This window comes from Lycium ferocissimum, unplaced genomic scaffold (assembly GCF_029784015.1).
Source record: "Lycium ferocissimum isolate CSIRO_LF1 unplaced genomic scaffold, AGI_CSIRO_Lferr_CH_V1 ctg51, whole genome shotgun sequence".
In the NCBI taxonomy this organism is placed as follows: Eukaryota; Viridiplantae; Streptophyta; class Magnoliopsida; order Solanales; family Solanaceae; genus Lycium; species Lycium ferocissimum.
The window spans coordinates 506906-532658 of NW_026725865.1; the positions used below are offsets into that span (position 1 = coordinate 506906).

The 25753-nt window shown below is 33.4% G+C and overlaps 3 protein-coding genes across 4 annotated transcripts; 2 read left to right on the forward strand and 1 right to left on the reverse strand.

The window, feature by feature from the left end:
- The first annotated feature begins 17442 nt into the window (after positions 1-17442).
- On the forward strand, positions 17443-17757 carry LOC132044709 (uncharacterized). The gene has a single exon (XM_059435216.1). The coding sequence runs from the start codon at positions 17443-17445 to the stop codon at positions 17755-17757; it is 315 nt and encodes a 104-aa protein (XP_059291199.1).
- A 1817-nt stretch (positions 17758-19574) lies between these two features.
- On the forward strand, positions 19575-20272 carry LOC132044687 (uncharacterized). The gene has a single exon (XM_059435196.1). The coding sequence runs from the start codon at positions 19705-19707 to the stop codon at positions 20155-20157; it is 453 nt and encodes a 150-aa protein (XP_059291179.1). The 5' UTR covers positions 19575-19704; the 3' UTR covers positions 20158-20272.
- A 204-nt stretch (positions 20273-20476) lies between these two features.
- Positions 20477-22099, reverse strand: LOC132044688 (uncharacterized). 2 transcript variants are annotated; one of them, XM_059435197.1, is made up of 3 exons: positions 21613-22099; positions 20758-20852; positions 20477-20635 (listed from the first exon to the last, which is right to left on the reverse strand). In XM_059435197.1, the coding sequence occupies exons 1-3, from the start codon at positions 21836-21838 to the stop codon at positions 20564-20566; spliced, it is 393 nt and encodes a 130-aa protein (XP_059291180.1). In that variant the 5' UTR covers positions 21839-22099; the 3' UTR covers positions 20477-20563. The 2 variants fall into 2 exon arrangements, with proteins under 2 accessions (XP_059291180.1, XP_059291181.1); XM_059435198.1 differs by having other exon boundaries at positions 20758-20849; positions 21613-22098.
- Between the last annotated feature and the right edge of the window lie 3654 nt (positions 22100-25753).

Sequence of the window (25753 nt, forward strand, 5' to 3'; positions counted from 1 at the left end):
AATAAGTGCTAAAGTTACTTGTACAAACGGCAACAACCTGGGGTACATTAAATGACCAAAATAACCTTGGCGGGAAGTAGGCATGTCATCGAACAGCTATCTGCTTCTAGCCGCTTATATGTAGTAGTAAAGTAATAAAAGCAGAGGCAAAAGCACCACAATCAGTCTGTAATTTATAACTAATAATTAACTAATAACCAGTGTTTCAAAAGCCAGGAGCGTAAGACAGGGTGTTTTACATATGCCTCGGCGAGGCGTACGAGGCACGATGCGTGAGTCACATGGGTATTTAATTTTTAATATTTCATAAAATAATATAATTACAATAGATATTTTTAAATAGGTAAATTACATTAAAAAAAATAAAAGAAAACTATAAATAAATGAAAGATATATATATATATATACACACACACACACATATATATGTGCGTGTGTGTGTATACACACTAACTTTCAAACAATCAAAGCAATCCATTATACGTCACTTACAACTGGTAGTTACATATAACATAATTTTACAAGTATAAACAATACAATGAAATATAAATCAACTCTAGCATCTTAACTTTCAAACAATGAAAAAATCACAATTTCTTAAAACAATAATACTATCAGACTATTAATTTTTATCTCCCTAAGCAAATAATCAATAAACTTTGTCAGTATTATAATTAAAATGTAACTCCTTCATGAATAAAAATAAAATTACTTTCAAATAGTGAAATAATAAAATATGATAATTTTGATACATATGACAAAAGACCAATGACAAGTGAAAATGTACAATTCAGCTATGTGTTTTAAAAGAAATATTAAGTGATATTCACCCTTACGATGTTCTCAACTAGTAAATATTCAATACTACGACTTGTTATTTGAGTTACACCCAGTCTTCTTATTTCTATAGATGAAAAACTATTAAGTATCATTAATTTGTTAAAGAATTATGAGGGTCAATGATTTTATTAAGGAATTTAACATATAATTTGTGTAAGAACTGTTAGGCGAGTCCCGAGCGTTGGCGTTAGGTGTGTTTAGGGCCTACAGTTGGGCGCTTAGGGTGTAGACCTCACAGGAACTAAGCCCCGCACGTGAGCCCCAGGGCGTTTTGACAGTGCCCAGCCCCAGGGCGAGTCTTGAAATTGCCTTTTAAAACACTGCTAAAAACTAATTAAGCCATGTGGCATAACCACAAATATTTAAAAATTGTATAGAGCAAAATCCGTAGACACCAAGTGGACGTATCAAAAGGTGACATGTGGCGATGGCGACAAGTCAAGTTTGAGTTAGCAAACGAGGTGTTCCGGGAAAGCATATGAAGCTTCGGATTAGTAATTCAGTAACTTGCTTCCGGAGGCAGAAACTACAAAGGGTCCAGAAGAGCGTGTCAACTCGCCGGTCAAAAGCCATTCAATGCATAGTTGTTACAGAAGACCCCTAGGTTTCCTCCAGCCTTTATTAGGCTTTATTACTCTTTATTAAAGTTAGCCGGACATGTTATTTCGGACTTTACCAGAACAAGAAGATCTAAATTCCTGGTCATTAACACCCCCAGCCTCCAAGGCTGCGAGATTATAAAGTTTCAGGTATAGTTAAAAATCCTGGAGCCATAAACTCTAAAATTAAAAGTTTCGGGTACAACTAAAAATCCAAGAGTCAAATTCAAGCACTAAAAGTTTTTGGGAAAACTAAAAACCCAAGAGTCAAAGATTAGAAGTTCTGGGTGAACACTAAAAACCCCAGATCAAGCTTTTTGTGGTGGTGGTATTTCTTCAGTACTAACTGTCCGTTGATGGTAGAAGAACCAGTGGCGGAGCTATCACATGAATCCCTAAGTATTGCACTCTTTTTCCCTTGGCCCGATTTTTGTCCCAATCGGATTTTTCCGGCAAGATTTTTTATGAGGTAGTCGTGAGAGTAACTACATGATTTCCAAGCAAGAAAGGAAAAATCTTCCACTTCCGAGTCACATCTCAACGAGTAACCGGAAAGTGGGGGACTATGTGTATAGGGCAAAATCCGTAGACACCAAGTGGACATATCAAAAGGTGACACGTGGCGATGGTGACAGGTCAGGTCGGAGTCAGTAAACGAGGGGTTCCGGAAAAGCATACGAAGCTCCGGATTAGTAATTCAGTAACAAGTTTCCGGAGGCAGAAACTACAAAGGGTCTGAAAGAGCATGACAACTCACCGATCAAACGCCATTCAATGAACAATCGTTACAGAAGAACCCCAAGTTTCCTCCAGCCTTTATTACTCTTTATTGCAACATTAATGTTGATAATTGAGGGGGCACGATTCATGGAATTTGTACCCCATAGCTCTAGGTACTCATTCTATTGTAAGACATCAGAAACATTATGCAACAATACAAAGTATTCATATTATTCTTAGCATTCGTTCTTTCTTGCTTAATTCGTTGAGGTTATAGTGATTCATTGCTCGTAGACTCTAGCTCAAATCTTCTCCAAGGCCCAGGCTACACAACTAGCTATGCTTTACTTTCATTTATCTTGTTAACTATTACTTGCTATTTCGTAATTTTGATTACATTGATTCGCGTGTCCTTGATCACTTACACAAATTCAACTGTAACGATTTTCCGTGTAAACAAAAAGAATCAGGAGAAAAAACCTGCAGATTTTTTACATTACCTTTAAATCTTAAAATAATTTTTCATTGAACTTTTGAATTTAAAGTTATTGCAATTTCTCAACTCTATCCTTATTAATTTCAATAGTGAGATATTAATTATTCCAGTACAAAGAATTGATTTAACATTTTAAATTCTTAACAGTGTTCAGAACTAACTTTTACGATATATAAAGCTATGGGTTCTTTTGTAACTCACCTACTTAAGTTCCATTTGAAACTGAAACCAACTTTTTAAAAATATAATCCAAAAAAGAAAAAAAAAATTGAATAAAATAATTTTTTTTAAAAACAATTCAACTATCATGGCCTAAAAATACGGGTAATGGTGACATCTAGCATATTTAAACCGAGAAGGTATTTTAAGTATGCCTCTTCGCACCAGTGGTAATCGTTTATTAAGTTTTTTTAGCTTTGATTTCGATTCTCTTTTTGTCCTTACTACTTCTAATGCTTGCAAGTTTCTAATGACAGCAAGCAGTAGTAGTGTAAAATTTTGTATAATATTACAAGCTTAACAAAATATGAACAACAAAATGTACTCTTGGCAGGGGAAACAAATTGGACATAGGTATAGAATCAAGGCGCATATTACAGAGGAATGATGATGATTGACGCGCATGGTGGATGCTCTTAATCTTTACTTCACAAGAAAGATTTTATATGTTTATCTCTTCAGGTATTAATGTTCAAAAGTATTTTTTTATTTCCTTGAAACACATAGTCAAATGGATTGCTTTCTTTTCTTCTTGAATTACAGCCTTTCTTCAAAAATTTTAGTTGCGGATATATATTATTGATGCTTATGCTGGTATGTTCTATTTCATCTTTTCTATTTCAAGTTTCGCTTTATGTTGTGGTAATTGCATGTTCGTGTGTGTTCAACATCTCAGACTTTGGCGGCTCGTTTATTGGCTTTCATTTTTTTTTCCTTACCTTCTCTCTGTTCAGAGTATTCTTTAGTTGTTATCTTTCGTTGATAACGAATTGTTTATTTTAAGGTCTTCGCAATCATATTTTGATACCCTTTTAAATTAAAAGGGGGTAATATTTCTGCTTAATTTTGATTGTTTACGTATAGATATTGTACAGATATTGTATAAGTAACGAAAATAGTTGTTTGCTACAACCTTTGTCCATTCATATGCTTTCGAAGACGAAGTGGAGAAGGCCTTGCTAGAAATGAATGGCAAGAGTGAAAAATATGTTGTTGCAATTGTAATGACTGAAAGATTGGCTCAATATACTGATGTGAAACATTATTATCTAAAGAAAAGTCAAGGACTGAATATGTTAATTGGAATGCTTTCGTTTATCGTGATAGATGATAATTTTTGTATTACGTTGTTTCGTTTTGGGTCATCTATGAATCTTTTTCTTTTGGCGAATCGTTGTTGTATATTTTTTACAATGATTTACGTTCTCTGAAAAATATCTCTGTTGGTTTGATGATGATAACTTGAAAATTATATAGAGAAAAGACATCATTTGACCCCTGAACCAAGACGAAAACTTAGTTTAGCAACTCAACTTAAGTTGTATTTATTTCCCCCTTAACAACTTTCAAGTTAATTAAATACCCCCTAAAAAGCGGCGTGGACCAGTTGAGATCTAGGTGTTGTTCACCACTCGCCTGATGATTGGTCCACGTCATTAAATATTTTTTTAATTATTTTTATTTATTTAGTTTTTTTCTTTCTTCTTCATTCTTTTCCTATTTTATTAAACAATAATTAAAAAAAAAAAAAAAAAACCATCAACCCACAACTTGCAATTTCTTCATTACTCACTGAAGCACCCCCCATTACTCACCGAACATTCTTCTTCAACCCACCCCCGCGCCCCCACGATCGTTACCTCCACCACCACCACCTCCCGCTCCTTTCCCCCCACCCCACTTAAATCAGCCCAACTGAATCCCCGCCCCGGCCAACTTCCACCTCCACCCACCTCCATAACCACCGCCGCCGCCGCCGCCAACCTTCCCCACCATTGAAGCAATGAAGTTGTACGAAATTGCACGAACTGCCCAGTTGGGTTCCGTGAAAAGTATCCTTTCTCTTTCCTCAAATCTTTCAAGAAATATCCTCACACCCTGTTCAAATCTTTAGCTTCAGTTATATAATCTTTTTTCCTGCAAATACTTTTCACATTCTAGAAAATTACTACCATTTTGAATTTCTTATAGTGATCCTTCTCTTTATTGTCATATTTGTTAAAAAGTTGAAGTAACCTTGGCAAGAGAGCCAAAGAAGCAGAAAGTGGAAAATGTTTAAGGACCAAGATCTCTCCATTAGATTGATGGAAAAAGAATATCTTCATGAAAACCCCAAATAAGAATTTCAAAAATAAAATTTTCGAGAAAAAAATGATAAAAAGCAACAATTGAACCGTAAAATATTGATTCTATAAGCTATTTGGTTGATGGGTTTTTCTTCAGTGAGTAATGAAGAAATTGCAATGTTCAATAATGAAGAAATTGCACGAATTGCCCTTCAAACGGACTGGTGTATGGCGAAAGGGCAGGGGGGTGGGTTGAAGAAAAAGAAAGGGTGGTGGGTTGAAGAAGAAGAAAGGGTGGTGGGTGGGGGCACGTGCGTGGGAGAGGGAGGGCGGGGGGGGGTGGGGTTAGAAGAAGAAGAAAGAGAAAGGAAAAATAAAATATTAAAAAAGTATAATTAAGTATAAATTGTCATCCAATTAGAAGAGGACATATGTACAACTGGAATCGTTTTTGGTATTTTTTTCCCCTTCCACGCGCTTTTGAGAAAGTCAGCACACTTTCTTGCCACGTCACCCGCTAAGGGGGGTATTTAATTAACTTGAAAGTTATTAAGGGGGGTAAATAAATACAACTTAAGTTGAGTTGTTAAACTAAGTTTTCGTGCCAAGTTCAGGGGTCAAATGATGTCTTTTCTCAATTATATATATGAAATCATAAATGTTATGATTTTTGTACGGTGTGTATTTTATTTGTTGTGACTTTTGTTTCTGAGAGCCTAATCCCCCAATTATTCCCGTACTTTTATGTTCAGAAACTTTTGCTTACAATATATTATAGGTAAAAAGTTACCGGCATCTGATGTATGTACAAACTAATAATTAAAAGACACGTGTCTTGCATAAACCATGCTTATCAGTTATTGATTTTATTTGTTCCTAAGGTTAAGTTGCATGGTTTGGTGTAAATACTGAGTACAATTATAGCTTACTCCAATTTAGTTAGGTAATATTTTTTTACCTTGGTTTGTTTTTCAATCAAGAACATGGTAAATTTTTCATCATCAATTTGCTTGCTAAATCTAGGTCTTATTGGTGATTCCATAATCAGATTTGTGATCGTATTCTATATTATATGCTTAACATGATAATTCAAGGTGAAAATTTAAAAACAGTAGATCGTAGACTTCGATTAATATTAGTTTCCAAAAAGTACGATTAACATTTTAATTTTTTTTTAAGATTTTACATTTTACGTTTGAGAATATTTTTAGGTGTAACTAAATTATATGAGATGAGATGAAGATATTGTTAATATTTTGAGATTCAATTAGTTAAATCGGAGATGATTAATAGTTGGTTACGTGATTTTCAACTATTCATGTGAACTCATATCTAATTATTAGAATTAGAGTTTAGAAATATGAGTTAACATATTGGAGAAGATGGCGACGCATCAGTTTTTATACCGACAACAACATCGGCACACACATTTATGTACACTTGAATCCTTTTAATTACAAAAGCAAAAATATGAAAGCAGTAACAACTACATATATCATAAAATTTCTAGTCTATAATAAGATTGATCTAAAAAAGATGAGAGAATAAAATCTACAATATATCACGCACGGTCCATATACGTGCATCTGTTTCTATTATCTCTCTCCGCTCTTTCTTTCTTTGAAGCGATCCATGCAACGCACGGGTACGTGTGCTAGTATTTGAGAAAATGACAAAAATGATCTCTTATTTTAGAGTCCGATTGGATGGGCTTATGGATTATGACTTATAAATCAACAACTATAAGTTAGGAATTTTAGCTTATTTTTATTATTTTGGCTTAAAAATAGTTGCTTGAAAGCATTTTTTTAATTTTACCCAAACACGTCGAAAGTGCTTAAAAGCTATTTTTCTTTAAAAAACACATAAAATAAGCCAATCCAAACCCCAATTTGAATTTACGCATACAATACGAATTTCGAGAGTCAAATAAGAAAAATTTTAACGCGATTTATTTGTATGCCCTTGAAATATTTTAAATTATTAATTATTGTGATTTATAGTACTTTTTATGTAGTTTCTAAATATTTGATTATTATTTAAATACTTAAAGATTATATGTCCAAAATTCACAGTCACAATAAAAAAATTTGAAATCTGATCTATATCACATAAATTGGGACAGAGAGAGTAGTAGATTCAAATATTTTAGTGTCAACTAAATAGATTTGATCATTTAAGTTTGCACTTTTGTTCTCTGTCAAATATTTACCAAACTTTGTTGTTAAGTTTAACCGAAACAGTGAAAAAAAGAAGGAAAAAAAAAAGAAAAAAAGCAACCAAAAAATACTAGAAGTTTTCGTCAAAATTCCAAAAACTTCAACGTAAAAAAAAATACACCAAAGAAAAAAATTAGATAAAATATTATAACAAAATTTGCACATTAAAATATCTATTATACCAGGCTCTTGATATAGGCAAAAAATACCATAAACTACAACATCTATACTTCTAAGTTCTAAATGTTTAAATATTTTTTTTTATTTTTATTGTTCAATTAAATTTAATAATTAGAATTTGATAAATATCTTAAGGTGATCAAAATTCTAAAGCTGAGAAAAGGCCATAAATAGTCCCTTATCTATGGGAGTAGGTCTAAAATAGTCCTTAACAAAAACACTTATCGATTTTAGTCCTTTAACTATCTAAAAACTTATCAAATCTGGTCTCCGTCTATTTTTTATACAAGCAGCGTATAAACTTATAAACCTTCGTGAGATTAATCATTAAACTATTCCTCAGACCTATATTTCTCTCTCCCTGCTTCTTTTTCCTCAAGTTCCTCTTGTTAAAAAAAAAAGAGCATTCTGGCACTGGTGTCGCTCTCGAGTCTCTAAAATTCGAAAAGACAAACTCAGGCACAAAATTTCTGTAACCATTCTTCTCAAACACTACTAAAAAACTGGTAAAAACCGACGGAAAAAAACCGATGGAAAAAACCGACGGAAAGACCGACGAATTCCGTCGGTTTTTTCAATAATTTTTTTAAATCTTTTTTTTTTCCTAAGAAAACCGACGGACTGTGTCGATTATTTTTTGTACAAAAATGCGCAAAAAAATATAATTATTTGTTATATTATTTTCTAAAATAAACCGATGGAGTCCGTCGGTTTTTATTTTTTATTTTTTAATAAAAAAAATCGACGGAGACGGAGTCCGTCGGTTTTTAGAGCGAAAAATGTATAAATTAAATCAATGTAAGTATATGAACAAAAAATATCGGTGGTCTAGTGGTAAAGCCCTTTAATGCCAAGGAACATACCCGGGTTTGACTCCAAGTTCCTACATTTCATTCTTTAATTGTCTAAAAAAAAAATAAAAAAAATTGACGTGAGACCGTCGGCTTTTTTTTTTTTTTTTTAACAAAACCGGACCGGGTCGGTTTTTTAACCGACGCAGTCCGTCGGTTACGAAACGCGAGAGAGAACTTAAGGAAAAAAGTTGAGTTTAAAGAATGAACTTGAGGAAAAAGAAGCAGGGAGAGAGAAATATAGGTCTGAGGAATGGTTTAACGATTAATCTCACGAAGGTTTATGAGTTTGTACGCTGTTTGTATGAAAAAATAGATGGAGATCAAATTTGATAAGTTTTTGGATAGTTAAAGGATTAAAACCGGTAAGTATATAGTTAAGGGATCATTTTAGACCTACTCTCATAGATAAGGGACTATTTATGGCCTTTTCTCTTCTAAAGCTTGTGCTTTTGAAAAAAGACAAAAAAAAAAAAAAAGGTGACCCACGCGCAAAAGCGGCTGACATTTTCATATGTTGCCCACTCCATGAAATCGTCGAAATTTCATAGCCTGTTTGGCCAAGCTTCTAAGAACAGCTTATTTTAAAAAGTACTTTTCAAAAAAATATTTTTTGCTAAAAGCAGTTTGTGTTTGGCCAATTAATTTAAAAAATACTTTTGAGCAGCAATTAATGTTTGGCCAAGCTTTTAAAAAGTGCTTCTATGTGTATTCTTCTCAAAAGTACTTTTCAAAAAAGTGCTTTTGAGCAAAAGCTATTTTTTTTAAGCTTCTGAAAAACTGTTTCTGCTATTCCCTAAAGGCACTTATTTTCTTCCAAAAGCTTAGCTAAACACCTCGCTTTTTTAAAATAAGCATTTATTAAAAAAAATAAGTACTTTTGGCGAAAAATAAGCTTGGCCAAACAGGCTATCAATTGGGCGTAGATTGAAATCAATGATTTCTTGAGTCCGGAACCAAAATGACCCAAAAAAATGCTTTTGATTCAAAATACCCTAATAAAAAAAAAAAAGGTGAAAAAACTATCTTTAGCGCAGTAATTTACTACGCTAAAGGAGTTAATTGTAACGACGACATTAACTCCTTTAGTGCAGTAAATTACTGCGCTAAAGCGCCCTTTTTTTTTTCTTCTTTTGGTTAACTCCTCTTTCTTTACACTTTTTTACGTACTTTAGCCGTATATTAATCATGCTTTGAGACTCCGGAACTTCAATATTTTATATAGAATCCTATTTATTTTTGTGCGATTAATAAGGTAGGCTCAATACGTCAAGGATAAGCAAAACTTCGGATTGCCGTTTTAGTGGTTGAAAAGTGCTCGAACTCCATTTTTATTTGAAGACTTGGTGTCATTAGCTTTAAGTTCTTTATGAAAATACTTAAACTTGTTCATTAATAATAAACCGAAAGTAGTTAAAATACAATCATAAAAAAATAAAAAAAATAAAAAAAAAACTTAAAATACATTCATCAATTCATGCCATTGAATTGATGAAAAACTAAACATACTAATATTCTTCAAAATAACGACATCGTCATAAATTAAACATAAAACTAAAATCACAATATTCTTAATCATCGTCAGAATAGAAGTCCTCCATATCGTCCTCGATTGGTCTGCAAGCGAAAATATCAAGGTTGGGAATGGATGCTCCGTGATAAGGAGATGCTGAAAAGATGTGGACTATTTTAAAGTTCTACACAAAACACACTTGTGATGTGGGTGACCTCGAAGATGATCATAGCAATCTAGATACTAATATGATTGCTCGTGTGTTAATTGGCGACATTGGAAAAAGCCCAAGGTATCCCCTTCGCCTAAGTTTATTTTAATTTTGATGTTAATACGATGTTCCTCGTTGCTATAAACTGATATTTCATCTTATTCAGGTTCCCTATTAAAGATTGTATTACAGCCGTACTGAAAGTATATCGCAAAACCGTTAGTAGGCGGAAGGCGTATCTTGGGCGTAGGCGTGCACATGAGATAGTCTATGGCAATTGGGAGGGCTCTTTCAAGAAGTTGCCGAGATACATGGCGGCTCTACAACACTTCAATCCTGGTAATGTTGTTGAATGGAAGCTCAAATCGAAGCCTGGTGTGCTCGATAATATTTTTGAGTTTGTGTTTTGGGCATTCAAACAAAGCATTGATGGTTTTGCTCATTGTCAGCCTGTAATATCAACAGATAGAACACATGTGTACGGGGTATACGACATAAAGCTGTTAATTGCAGTTGGAATGGATGCAAATGGAGCTATATTCCCTCTAGCTTTTGCAATTGTAGCTAATGAGAGCATTAATATGTGGGGTATGTTTTTGGACTACTTGAGGCAACACGTTATTAAGGATCGCATGAGAATATGTGTTATATTAAACAGAAATGTTGGCATATTGCACAATATGTTTAATTACACCAAGTCTTCAAACAAAAATGGAGTTCGAACACTTTTCAACCACTAAAACGGCAATCCGAAGTTTTGCTTATCTTTGATGTATTGAGCCTATCTTATAATCGCACAAAAATAAATAGGGTTCTATATAAAATATTGAAGTTCCGGAGTCTCAAAACATGATTAATAGATGGATAAAGTACGAATACTGCCCTAAAGCACTTAATGGTGCCGTTACAGTTAAGTGCTTTAGCGCAGTATTGCACTAAAGTACTTTTGTACCAAATTTTTTTTTTGAGGGTATTTTGGTTCACTTGGATTTTTATTGGGTCATTTTGGTTTCGGACTCTAATTTCTTCATCCATTTCTAGTATATATTGATTTCTGCTAGATTTGATGGGAAAATTAGGGAGGAGAAAGCCTACAATATAGAGGGAAGAGAAGACATGAATTCGTATCAAATACGAAAATGCATAACTAGAGAAAATGATGAAAATGGTCCTTAAAATATGGGTTGTACTTGCATTTGGTCCTTAATGTATAAACATGACAAAAATGATTCTTGTATTTTAAAAAATGACTAATTTGATTCTAAATTATATAAATAAAGATAATCGTTACTTTTACTGTCAAATACTATTGACTCCTTACTGTCGAGTCCCTAGATTCCATTTTGAAAGTTTAGTCTTCTCTTTGTAAGCATATAATAACATGTAATCTCAAACATTTGTTTATAAAAGGAACATGAAGATATCTGGTTTAATAATGTGCCGCCTATGATATTCTGATTCCTTATTTATGAACTATGGTTTGTTCATTTGGTAAGATTGTATAGTTTTTACAAATTTTCATATTTATGAGGAAAAAATACTAGCTTAAGAAATTTAATTGGGAAAATTTCACTTATAAACAATTTATGGGCCAAAATTACATATTCATAGCCCATATTTTAAATTACAAACCTACAGCCCAACATTTCATAGCCCAACTTGAATATTCACCTTTATACAACAATATACAACTTTATACACCTACTGTAGATAATGTTTACACCTTGTATAAAAGTGTATAATAATATATAAGATTAGTATACAATATTATACAACAATATACAACTTTATACATTTACTGTAGACAATGTATAAACCTTGTATAAAAGTGTATAATAATGTATAAGACTAGTATAAAAGTGTGTAATAATGTATAAGCTTTGGGGAATCTGTGCCACTCACTTCCAACGCTAAGGACAGATGCTCAACCACATGGATAAGTTTGACATATACACGGAGAAACGTGTATATGTTACTTTTTTTTCATAATCAGGAATGCATGTGAGACTTTCAGGACATGAAAAGATGGTGCATGCATCTACCCTCATATGCAAACACCGCACCAGAAATGGACTGCATCTAGCAAGAACAAAGTAAATGGAGAAACAAGAAAATAGTTGTAGCTTTAAAATGGAAAAAAAAAAATCACATATAAAAGTGTAATGGGAGGAAGGGAAAAAACTGAAGAGGAAAAAAATGGCTATGGCGGGTATTAAATAAAGATGGGCTAAATCGGGTAAATATTTTGCCATAATTGGCATACAGTGTAAAAGTCCCATATTTTTTTGAAAATAAGTTAAAGGACATATTAGTCATTTTAACACAAAAATTGTTTGTTAAAACTTTTAACCAAACACATCAACTTTTATTATCAGATTCAACATTTTTATCCAAACACGTAGCTTATATTGCACAACCAAATAACGATCTTGGATTATGCCTGATTTTCGCCTAGATGATGGACCAGATTACTTTATTTGTTCCAAGTTCAGTTTGCGCAATAATGATAAATAGAAACGTAATGACACAATATTTTTACGTGGAGATCACCCGACTCACAAGAATGAAAAAATCATGACCTACACCTCTGCAGGATTTGTAATGAATTTCACTACGACTATGAGCCTTAACAAATCCAGATTCCAAAGCTTGCAACCTAGAAACTAACTCTAATCCCTAACTCAACAATCTACCTAGACTATTCAGTCCCCTCCAGTTGCCCTCAACTTGGAGCTTTTGACAATCGTTTATACCTATTACAGTTAGGGGTGTTCATGGTTCGGTTTGAGTCGGTTATCCTTTTAAAGATGACCAAATTAACTTAAGTCGGTTTTTCAAATGTTAGAATCAAATTAAATCAATTAAGTCGATTTTTTATTGCTTTGGTTTTTGTTGGTTTTCTCGGGTTTTTCGATTTTTTGTTAAATATATGACAATATACGTCCGAGCACATATTAAATTGACTATTTTCTAGTATAACACTACCAAATCAATTACTCCTATATGAGAAAAAAAATATAAACCTAATCAAGTTATATGTACTTTCTCCAAATTTTGTATGCATCATCTAAGAATTTAGCCATTTTCAAGGAACATAAAAGAAAAGTTCTTACAATGAATTTGTTTTTGTGTAGTAAATTAAAATCTGATTCTGATATACCAAGATATTTTGATGAATAATTAAAGGACTCAAAAACAAGTTATTTTGAACAAGAAATAGATTCTTAGTATTATCAAAATAAAAATAACAAATCAAACTATAAAGTAAATACAAAAATTATATTACTATAAAAGCAAAAACATAAATTATGAATCAATAGTGAAAAAGATTAATATCATAAAATTTCAAACTCTCTCTCTGAAAGTGACGGCGATGATTGTTGACCACAAGTTGTGGTGGAAGACGATGGAATAACGAGAAGAGAATTGGTGTTGCCGTCTTAAAGGAGAAAAATGTTAGATTCTGAAATGGGATATAAATTGGGAATACAGTTGAAAGACAAAAATGTCCTTATTTTAATGTGTTGACTGAAATATTATGGGCATTTAAGGAAATCAAAATATGGGTACAATGCTAATCTACTATATATATATATATATATATATATATATATATATATATATATATATATATATATATATATATATATATATATATATATATATATATATATATAATATGTATGTAAATTTTAGATAGATATTTATGTTGTCGGTGTGGTTCGATTATTTTTTGCTTAAAGTCAAAATCAAATCAAATTTGTCGGTTTATAAAATGAAAAATCAAAATCAAATCAAACCAAAAAGTGTCCATTTCTTTTTTTTCGGTTTGATTTGATTTTCGATTTGGTTTGATTTTTTTATTTTCCGTGAACACCCCTGATTACAGTGCTTCTAAGAAAGTTGAAAAGATACAACTTGATAAACAATCCTAATACAAAATACTCTACTTGAAGATTGTAAAGCATTACACAATGAAACAAGCACTTCAATCTGGTCCTTCGTATCAGGTCTCACTTCAGTAGCCAATCAGAAGTCTCTCAAATATTGCTTTCGCTTATTTGCTCGATTTATGCTTTTCTCTCTATGTGAGTGCGTAACATTCTTTAGTAGAAGACTTGCATGCATATAACGACTTGTGAGTGGCAATTTAATCGGTCACAAACACCTTACTTGATAAGGCCCATGTGGAGAGATAGCGTTTCAGAGGAGGCAACCTCTTTGCTATCACACGACTTGGTATGCTTCATGGGAGTCCCAAGTTTATCCTAGATAATTCTTGCATGGACTCCTAGATCTTGTCCCCTAAGTCCGTGTCCCGAAATCACTTTAATTCAAGAGTTCTACTAATTGACCTGGTTCATTCATTTTGCCAATCATCAAAGCATGTAAGATCCAACAACATAACTACTTATTTCTAAAATTACTATAAAGTGTTTTTCGACATTTATTGCTTACTAGTTACTTTCAATCAACTAACTCAAATGCGCTAGTTTATTGACAACTCCAGAATCATCCAACTATGAGTTTACGAGTTCAGAAGAACCAATATTTCAAGGTAGAACCACATACGATAAAGTGAGCTAAATATTTCAGAATCCAAATCTATAACGCCTAAATTTTGTTATCCATCCCCATCTAAAATTATTAGGGATGAAAATTGTTTCGGCCACTGAAAACTATGTGTTGGTGGCCAGATAAATAACATGTTGTGCTATTATTATAGAGTTACTTGCAATTATCTTTTAAATATGATTTGCAATTATCTTTTAAATATGATGCAGAAATATTTATTATATCATCCGCGCATACAACTTAAACTCAAAAGTTTTAGAGATCCCAATTGCATACATATATATGAGGTCTCTCCAACATGAACAAACCCCACATGCTTTGCCATTTCTCAGGTTCTTGGCTGTGGACCCGATGAATTATACGTAGTCTAGTTTTCTGAACACAGACCTTTCTTCACAAAGGACAATAAACTTTGGTCAGGGCTTCAATTCTTCAAGGTCACATGGAGAAAAGCTGTTAAGACATGAGTCTAGCTATATCCCTGTCAGGCTATCACATTGTTTGAGCAAATAGTTGATAGAGTATGGATTTTGTGCTACAAAATATATTTCATTTTTGTGTTGTATAATATGTAGAAAATTACGTACACCAGCCATTTAAATCAAATCATATTATTTCATCATAATTAAGTAGAAATTAAGAATAAAATGTGCATCAATTAATTATGATTTAGCAATGAGACTGTAACTTAAGACATGTTTGATGTGTCATATATTTATTGAGATGATGTAAACACCTAGTACGAATAAGTTTTTACGTTTATCTTATCTAGTTGGTACTTATCTTAAGAAGTGCCCTATTCAAGTTAACCTTCCTTTTTTTTTTTTTTTAATAGTCGCAATACTTCAAGAGCCAGATGTTGCGCACGGTTCAAAACTCGGTGAATAATAAGTTTATCTATCCATTTTCGCTTAAAATAGATTTTAATCTACGGCAAAGTTCTAACTCTGTGTGTCGTTCACACGTTATGCTTCGTACAAACATGTTAACAGTGAAACAAATCTTGGAACATTTTTCTTTTGAAGGAGGAGATTGAAATAAGGAAAATCTTCCCCTATTTTTTATTGTTTCTTCTACAAAACTAGGTAAAGTTTATCTGTGCTGTACACGGGCCCAACCTCAAATGCAGAAATTAACATAAGTGAAGTTATTTGTTAGGTATGATTAACAACTTTAATCTCAATTTTAGTTTATGATCATTAGACAATTTCAGTTAATATTAATGTGACATTTTTTTTTACAGTTAAGTTATGGAGTTATATAAAAATGTTTTAAAAGCAAACCATCAGGAGAAGTGCATGTATCTGCTCTATTTACAAAAAAAAAAATCATTGTATGCCTTATTACAAACTCAAGTATCGAAATGCTACTTCATGTGTTCCAATCAATGTAAAAGAAAACATAAAATAACAAGAAGGGACGAAAGAAAGTGAAAGCTCATTTAGTGATATGCCACTTGACATTAGATAGCTAGTTAGCTTTTGACATGAAGCTAAAGTGACTGACGTGTGAGGAGTAAAGGCTGATACTCTGTCTAAAGTTAAAGGGTAAATTGGTCCGGACATAATATTTATGAAGGAGCTGCAATAAAATTATCTTTTAGCCAATGAGATTATCTCATTTAAGACTAATTCACTTAAATACTGTCACATGTTTCAGGCGCATGAAGTAATACGAAATGACAAAAGAACCGTTAGATTAAATGTTAAAACCAAGAAGCACATATGTTGACTCTAAGCTGGTCTAAATTAGTGGCTTATATATAAGAGAAATATGGTTTTTGTGGGTATAAAATATGGAACGAGAAGTTTGGTATTATTGTTTTGTATACACCATTATTGATCTCTAGGGTATGGATGTGATGTTGACCTAATAATATACTCCCTCCGTTTCAATTTATGTGAACCCATTTGAATGGGCACGATATCTAAGAAAGAGGGAAGACTTTAAAAATTTGTGATTCAAAATAAGTCTTGAATATTTGTGTGGCTGTAAATCATTTCATAAAGTGAATTTGTTTTCAAATTAGGAAAGAGGTCATTCATTTTGACACGGACTAAAAAGGAAATAGATTCACATAAATTGAAACAGAGAGAATAATATTATTAGTAATCAAAATGTAGAAGGAAAAAATCTAAGTGGTCAACAGTCAACACATGCATGGAATCAGGATAATGATCAATCCCAACCAGAAAACGCCAAGTCAAGCTAAATAAAACTATCTCAACCGAAAGTAACTGTCTTTCAAGCCAAAAGGAGAAACTACCCATAAAGTAGCAACTAATAAGACAAAGGAAAATGACAAAAGAAATTAGAAAATCCTGTAAATTATTGTTTGTGATAAGATATAGACGCGGTTTACTATATAATTTAACCGGTTATGATTTACGTGTTTGACAGAATTTAATAATTTCAGCTCAAACTCTATATGTGTGTTAAAAATTAAATTTAGAGCCTAGTTACTAACATTTGAGGTCTCTGTCCTACTATTCAAAATCCATAAAATTCAAATCATGAATATTCATCTAACTACTACATGTTACTTATCATTTAATCTAGGTTATCATTCTATGTTATTAAATAAAGTTAACTTACATTTACCTTTTAAGTTACCTGATCATATAAATATCTTTTACACCGTCAATATATAAAAATTCCTATATCCTAATAATATTACAAAGGGCTCCATCTTAGGGACCCCCCTCCAAGACAAACTCCGAATTGTCGCATTTTCCACTGCCCTATGTCCCTTAGAACATGAAAAAAAGTATGCACCTTTCCCTACTATAAGCTTTCACTTCCTCCATTTTGTCTTCTCACCCTTTTTCCTTTCTAGCCATTGGCCTAAACAATCCAAGAAAACACTTCCTTTTTCTCCCATGTGTAAAATAAAGCCAAATATGTATTAGCTAGCCAATCAAAAAAAAAAGATCTTGGTTTTGATATTCAAGAAATGGACATAGAATTGGCTAAGTGTGAGTGTTGTGGTCTAAAAGAAGATTGCACACAAGACTATATTAATGAAGTGAAGGCTAACTTTGAGGGGAAATGGTTGTGTGGGCTTTGCTCAGAAGCTGTTAGAGATGAAGTTGATAGAGGGAAGAATATTAAGCAAGTTCTTGTGATGGAAGAAGCATTGAAGGCTCATATGTCATTTTGTAGAAAATATATTAATTCTAATCCTGCAATTTGTATAGCTGATGGGATTAGGCAGATGCTAATCAGGAGAAGGTCTAGGGAACAAGATCAACAAGCAGATCCCAAGTAGGAGATGAATCTTCTAACTACTCTTATGGTGGAACAAAGTCTAAACATTTTCATGGTTAAACCCTAATCTCTATCTTTTTCTGTATTCAGAACTTAATGACTCGACTAATTCAGATTTTCGCACTATGTATAGCTCATTTATGGAGAAATGTGTCCTACAGAAGATTTCTCCATTCTAAGGGCTCCCTAATCTCATCTTTCTCTTGTATGGAGGGTGTTGTTTTGGTGGAGAGTAAGTAATGCATGTAGGTTTTTTTTTTTTTTTTGGCCTGTTTGGTTATATGGATATCGCTTATTATGTGTTTAACTTCTTTTTCGTTTTTTGGTTTTATCATTATGTATTCAGAATCAACTAACCTAATTAATTCATATTCGCATTACATATGGTTCATGTATATTCCATTTCAATAAAAAAAACAATCACAGGATCTTTGATGAAATGAGTTTTCCTCCATTTTATCTTGGGGTTGTAGGGACACGGAGACTAAAAAATTACTTGGATCAAACGTTTTACACCAAACTAATAGATCCATTACACGTGTTTGGACATAAATTTCTCTCAATAAATTATTGTTAATTGATATATATTTTCACCTCATTAAAGCACTAAACTACGGTATTAGCTTACTACCAAAAATTTCTCCCTGATAATTCAATTCCTTATTTGAAATAATTATATATATCAACCTCCAAATTGCCTCATGATCATGGGGAATTGAGTCTTTCATTATGATGCAAAATTAGAAATGCTGAAGTATGCCGATCACCTAAATTTAGCAATTGGGCCTTAGTTTGCCAAAGGCCCAGTGTTTGTTGGGCTTATCAGACAATATCACCAAGTGCCTAGTGGGCCAACCAGACGATTGACCATCTTATGCCCATAGTCCAAAATTCAGGCAGAAGAGTGAAACGGGATGGGTCATTGGCATTTATGGCCTTATTTTGTGCTGATCTTTAATTTTTTCGCAGACCTAAGTTTATAATTTCGGATCATAATATCCCATCAGTTATCTTGCTTAAATGACTTGTGCCTTGCTAGACATAGATTCGATTGCTAGAGAACAAAAAATAAAGACCAGCACATTTGAAGGCCAAAATTAAAGACCAGCTATTTGAAGGATAAATCATCCAATTTCTTCACTTTTAACACGATGACCCATCCGATTTCAAAAAAAGGACTATGGTATATATTATCATCAGGGCTCTTCCCCGGACTCTACTAACGAAATGTTTTGTGCACAGAGTTGTCCTTTTTTTCAAAAAAAAATTATTATCAGCTTGTTGAAGAAGGCTCCAACTCATGCCATTCAATCACTAAAATGATTCCATCTTTTCACGGCCCCAAATTGTGAACCTTATCATGATTTAGATTCTTGTTACTTTATTCTCATGTTACCTTCATCGAGTGTGTAGTAGGATAATTAGGATCCCTATAATATTTAACTAAGAGCTACGAGTTTGAGCTGTTGAGTAAAAACGTACTTGGTAGATAACATTTTACCCCCTTACTGAGTCTAGTGGCATAATCATATACAATGAAGGGTGATTAGTTGAACATTGCATGTTTGTAGTAAAATTCTATTGTATATATAAAAAAAATTAAATTATAGTATAATATAAGTTAAAAATTACTTTTTATACATATATACTATTAAATCTTGAACGCCCTTAGCAAAATATCTGGCTTCGCTAGCGAGTGAGCCTACTCGAAAAGAATCTGGACTAATCAACCTAGAAAACTTTAAATACCAAACGTTAAATTAGAATAAAAAAATATTCTGATGTCGTCATATGTAACCTACAAAACTAGAGCATGAGGGTCCATATCTTTTGTCCATGCAACGATACGTTGCCATTAATTAGCTCTAAAGTATTGATTCCAATTACTCATTTTCTTCTATTTCTTCTTCTTCTTCTTCTTCTCAATCTTGCCTCAACCATAGTAATAATGTCAGGAAACGACATGAAAAAACTAAGGAAACTGCCTCACGTGTTCGGAAAAGTCCTCGAATTACCGATCCCGTCCGATGCTGACGTTGAGGTGGAAGAAACACCGGAATTCTTCCGTTTCGTGGTCGAAATAATCGAGCAGCACGGTGAAAATATTCGTAATGTTAGGGCTGAGGCAGTTGAGATTCATCCGGGGGTTACAAAGATAGTGGTGAGAAATGGTGTCAAATCAGGTGGTGGTAAAGGGGAGTTACTGCTGTTGGAACAATTGAAGGTGGACACGTGGAGGTTTAGGCTGCCCGCGTGGGCCCAGCCTGAGCTGGCGACGGCGGTGTTTGCTGACGGGGAGTTAATCGTGACGGTGCCGAAGGGTGTGAGCGGCCGTGGAGGGTTTGGCGGAAGGGATGTTTTGGTACGTCGCGACAATACCAGGATTATTGTTGTACAATAGTAACATATACACTATTTTCATATTAGTTCGTGAATCTTCTCACATGAAGGAAATTATGGAGCGCATCTGTATTTGAAAATAATTTAACTTAAATTTTTCATTTTGCCCTCATGAATGACAAGCTTTTATAGAACATATTTTATGGCATGTTTAAGATAACAAATTTCAGAAGTCTTATAGTCAATAAAAATGTTATAAGTAATATGTTTAAGAGCACCAATTTTAAACATTTCTTTTTCATATTTCCTTCGAACTGTGATTGGAGGGAATATATTAACAAGAAAAACTTCATACCTTTTAACTAGACAATATACAGAGGTGCTACACTTAGTTTGCTTTAAAAATCAAATATATACTCCAATTTTGAATAATTGACATTGAAAATGTTGAATATTGTACCATTCAATTATTTCTTGGTTGTGTAAGATGATTTCCCTTGAACATATTCCTCACGAAGAGTCATTAATTGCTCCGCAACCTGATTGTATTTTAAAAATTAGTTTAACTTATACCTACGAATTATATGTAAAAACATATTTTACACTATCAAGTCACTTAAAATATATTTACTTGTAATATTATAAAAAAAATATTAATTACCTCCTCAATGCTTCCATCATCAATGTCAGTGTTGAAAGAAAGTAGCAACCTTTCGTAAAGCATATTCTCTACGTCCTCTACACCAACCGCTGCTGCTGCGTACATCATTTAACATTATCATTTATACAAGAATTTAAGTTATATACATTAGCATTAGCAGAATATTTTTAAAAAAATCTTCATTAGTTCAATAATCGATTATAATAGGTGGTTACTTTATTTCCCCTATTACCATATTAAGTTTGTTATGATTAGTTATTTATTGTTGTAAGTCAACTTAAATAATTGTTAGTGTAACATATAATAAAAAAACAATTATGTAACAACTTTTTTTGTATAACTAAAAAGAATCAACAAAGAGACCTACATCTTGAATCAATAAATATTGAAAATGCTAAATTTTCAACTATTTTCTTAATAAGTAAACATATATGAAAATAAAGAATAACACATTTAATGTGATATGGATGAATTAAATTTTGTTTTCATAGTACATTGGATAAACTAATTTTATCTTCAGTTTAATGCAGGCAAGGACAAATTAAAACTTTTAAAAATTCCTCGTTATCTTTCATGATCAACTCGTAAGGAAAAAATGTGTCTTATGGGATTAATTATTGTAATATCATATTATTATATTATCAAATACATGCTTTGTTGATAGAAAGAGCAAGAATCAAGAAACGAAAGGAAGCAGGTTCGAGCTTAGGGAATGGAGAAACGTTTGGCAGACAACGCTTCTCCCTTAAAGAAACTTTATGTGATGCGAATTTAAATTAAACGGGCCAGTTAATTTCAAAGATCAGATGGTTAAAAAAAATAATGAAGGAAAGGGTGAAGGGAGAAGGAACGTACCATTTGATTGAGAAAGGCAAGAAAAAATATCAGAGGAAAGTTGTTTTGATTTTTTAGGAGAATCTTGACCACCCCATTCATTTTCAATAGCCATTTGCAATCCTGGCCATTGAGATAATAGCTTCGATATTCCTTCGTGAAGAGGAGACAAAGTTATTGACTCGGCTTTCATATTTCTATCATTTGTAGCAACACATACTTCATCTTTAGCATGAAAATTTTCCATCGACGAGATCCCTCAACCCTTAATTAGAGATATCTCGGGCTCAAGACCTTAAAATGGAGAAATTCTTGGTAGGGTAGGCTTTTCCTTTTAACGGGCCCTAGAAACGAGAATTCAAATTAGTTGGTTCAGTAGGTATTGGATACTGAGTGGTTATACCAAAACAAATTGTTGTTCTCTCTCTTCCCAAAAAGGAAAGAGGAAGACAAAACAGAACTAAATAGAAACAAAGAGATGAAAGAAACAAATATATGTATACATACATACACTATATAATAAAGGGAATGAATTAATATAGCTCGAGAAGTGGAGGTATGGAGAGAGCTTCGGAGGATTGAATGGTGTGCACGCAGTTGCTATAGTTTTAAAACAACTGTTAAGAGCTGCAACTTCAAAATATTACAACATTTTAAGAATGATGAGATTGTTTCACCAAACTTTTCATACATTATTGGGAGCACGATTTTTCTTATATTTCATTCCAAAAACCTACTGACAACTTCATCTTAGGCACTAGGAATCAGGGGTGGATCATTTTGGAACAACTATTTAGTAAATGATCTTTTATTTATCTCTCTTGCAATTTATGGACCTGTCAGGCTGCGGTCTAAAGATCTTTTTTTAGCAAACTAAAAATCTTATGAGAAAAACGTTAAATCATGGCGTAAAATCTATAAGTTATTGCAAACATTAGACAACAAGGTTGAACAATATATGAGCACATATTTAACCCGAGTCTAACATCGTCCGGAATGGTAATTTTTCAAGGGTTATATTAGCACAAATTTTAAAAATAGAGACAATCTAAATAGGGAAACTTACCCAAATGACTACACTTTTTTTCTTTTTTTTTTTAAGGCATATGTAGCTACACTTTTGCTAATTACATTTCGTAGCTACGATAACGTGTATTCAAATTCGGCTGTATTCCAATTAGGCTGTATTTCACTGTATTCAATTCGGATGTATTCGATTCGGATGTATTCATTTATAACTACTTTTACATTGTATTCAGCTTATTGTATTTAAATTCGGTTGTATTCAAACAACATAAATGCAAAAAAATACAGGGATATTCAGCTGTATTCAAAATTCACAGTATTCATTTGTATACAAAAAAAACTCCTTCGAAATACATGTGAAAAATGCATAAAGAAACATTGCATTTTACACTAGAAAAAACGAATATACTCAAAATACACTCAAATCTGAGATACAAGAAAAAAAAAATACACTCGGATTTGAGATATAAGAAATAAAATACACTTCAAAACTTCAAATTCACTGTATTTATTTGTATACAAAAAGATCTCCTCCTTCGAAATACAGGCGAATAAAGTGTATTTTTCGGCCAGATCTGGACAATAAAATGTATTTTCCGGTCAAATCTGGATAATAAACTGTATTTCTGGTCAGATCTGGACAATAAAGTGTATCATAAAAACCAACTGCTTTAGTTGTTGAAGACCGAAAGGATGGTGATCTCCCATTGGATAGATTCCTTAATTGCCCTTCAACTTTGGAAGTTGATCGTAGGACTTCAAGCAGATTTAGTTGTACCAATTCAGAGATTTATGAAAATCTCGATGAGGAAGAAATTGATAGGACTATTAGAGCTATTATTATTGGAAGAAAGGTGGTTCGTTAGACTTGCCGGAGATTAGAGAGAGAGACCAGACGTTAGAGAGAGAGGAGGAGAGAGTTCCAGACGTTAGAGAGAGAGGAGGAGAGAATTATGTATTAGTTATCTTGTGTAATTGAAATACAACATTTAGCCATCAGATGTAATTAAAATAAAATATAGTTACTAAATAAAAATATCACTTATATGTTCTCAAGTCTCTATCCCAAGTAAAATTCTCATCTAAATAATGGCCTAAAAGGGGAGTCCGGAACAAAAATGGCTTAAAAAAAATTTTTTTGAACCAAAAAACCCCAACAAAAAAAAAAGTTACCAATGTACCTTTAGCGCAGTATTTTACTGCGCTAAAGCACTTCACCGTAACGGTACCGTTAACTGCTTTAGCGCAGTAAAATACTGCGCTAAAGGAGTTTTCTTGGGCGTCCTATAACGCGGTATTTTACTGCGTTATAGATAGATGGATTTTAGCTATAGCGCATTATTTTACTGCGCTATAGTAGTCCGCCATTTTCCATTTCACTCCTTTTTACGTAGTTTAGCCGTATATTAATCATGCTTTGATACTCCGAAACTTCAATATTTTATATAGAACCCTACTTATATTTGTACAATTAATAAGATAGGCTCAATACATAAAGAATACGCAATACTTTGGATTGTCGTTTTAGTGGTTGAAAAGTGCTCGAATTCCTTTTTTGTTTGAAGACTTGTAGTCATTAGCTTTACGTTATTTATCTTTTAGGGTTTCGTCTTATTTTTAAATTAATGCTTAACTTTATTTCGAACGTGTCTTTTTTTTTTTTTTTTTTTTTTTTATCAATTTAGGATGTGAAACTATAAACAATAATAAAAACTAAGATAATATATATAAATATGCAAAAAATATATAATATTTACGATAAATTGTATAACACTAATGTATATACACTATCGTGGATGGGTCCCACATGTAGTATGCCGGAGACTATCCCTAGGCCTAAGGCTCATGCCATCCCCACCGCCCTCGCCATCGTCTCCATCGTCCTTCTTCCTCTTAATAACCGGACGCTCCAAGTCATGATCATCTCCTCTTCCCCTAGCCCGTGCGCCCTTGACTAGAACATGCTTCTTCTTGGGATCTGTTCCCCGCCGGCACGCTCGAACCTCGAGGCCGAGCTAGGTCCGGAGACTCAACCACTTCCTCGTCCGGAGTCGCCACCTCGGTGCGCCGAAGGATGAACCCGAAAAGTATATAATAATTAGTACCATTTCTTATTTATATTGAATACATTAACGTTATTTATTTAATCAAACCCGTGTGTCAACGGGAGCCCGAGTAGGCTCCCGAGATGGGTCCGTAGGCTCCTCGATGGGTGTGGTGGTGAATACGAGGTAGTCTCCGGACGAGATGTTGTTCGAAGTCCAAGTAAAGGTTATAAAAATTAAATAAATATTTACCTTATATTGAATAAAAGTAGTTTTAAGTAAAAAAACTTACATGCGCCTCAGTAGTCTCATGAGAAGACACCTCGCCTCGGGCAGTCGACTTAATGCTCCCGAATGGGTCGCTCCGTGGACCCGCCGGGCGTCGAATCCTAAAATATCAAAATAACGAAATAATAAGTAACATACATATTTAAAATAAGTACTTTAAATAATCAAATATATATATATATTAAATATTGACCTTATGTTGAATAAAAGAAATTTTAATAAAAAGCTTACCTGTGGCTCAGTGGTCATATGGGAAGACACCGCCGGCTCGACGACCCATGAGAAAACGCCCGAGTGGGTGGCTCGTGGATCTTGCGGCGCCGAATCCTAAAATATAAAATATTACTAAATAATATATATATATATATATATATATATATATATATATATATATATATATTTAAATAAATAATTTAAATGAACAAATAAGCATTTTAAATACTAACCGGGATCAAAAACTCATCGAAGTCAAGAATCCTCGGGTCCCTCTAAATTCCTCACTACAAAGCCGCTCATCGCCTAATGAAGCGCGTAACGCCGCCCAATCAACGTTATCACGCTCCTCCATGTATGCATTCGGCTCGGCCGTGATGACGACCCGGTATCTCGGAAGCAAGAGCGCCGGCGTAAACGTAGGCGAGTCCCCGTGAGTGAGCCGCCACCGCCCGGAACGGCCGCGGATGGACTAGACCGTGAACGCCCTTCGGAACGGGATCGGCCTCATCCGCCTCATCTACCGATGGTGTCCTCCACCACCGTGTCCTCTGGCAGCAGCACCGCGGCCTCTACGCGCACGGCGTCCC

Bases quoted from the DNA above. Each gene is read 5' to 3' on its own strand.
- LOC132044709 (XM_059435216.1), top strand. From the start codon at position 17,443: ATGGACATAGAATTGGCTAAGTGTGAGTGTTGTGGTCTAAAAGAAGAT.
- LOC132044687 (XM_059435196.1), top strand. From the start codon at position 19,705: ATGTCAGGAAACGACATGAAAAAACTAAGGAAACTGCCTCACGTGTTC.
- LOC132044688 (XM_059435197.1), bottom strand. From the start codon at position 21,838: ATGGAAAATTTTCATGCTAAAGATGAAGTATGTGTTGCTACAAATGAT. The intron at 20,853-21,612 runs GTACGTTCCTTC...TGATGTACGCAG, and splicing joins TTGCCTTTCTCAATCAAATG to CAGCAGCGGTTGGTGTAGAG. The intron at 20,636-20,757 runs GTAATTAATATT...AAATACAATCAG, and splicing joins ATGATGGAAGCATTGAGGAG to GTTGCGGAGCAATTAATGAC.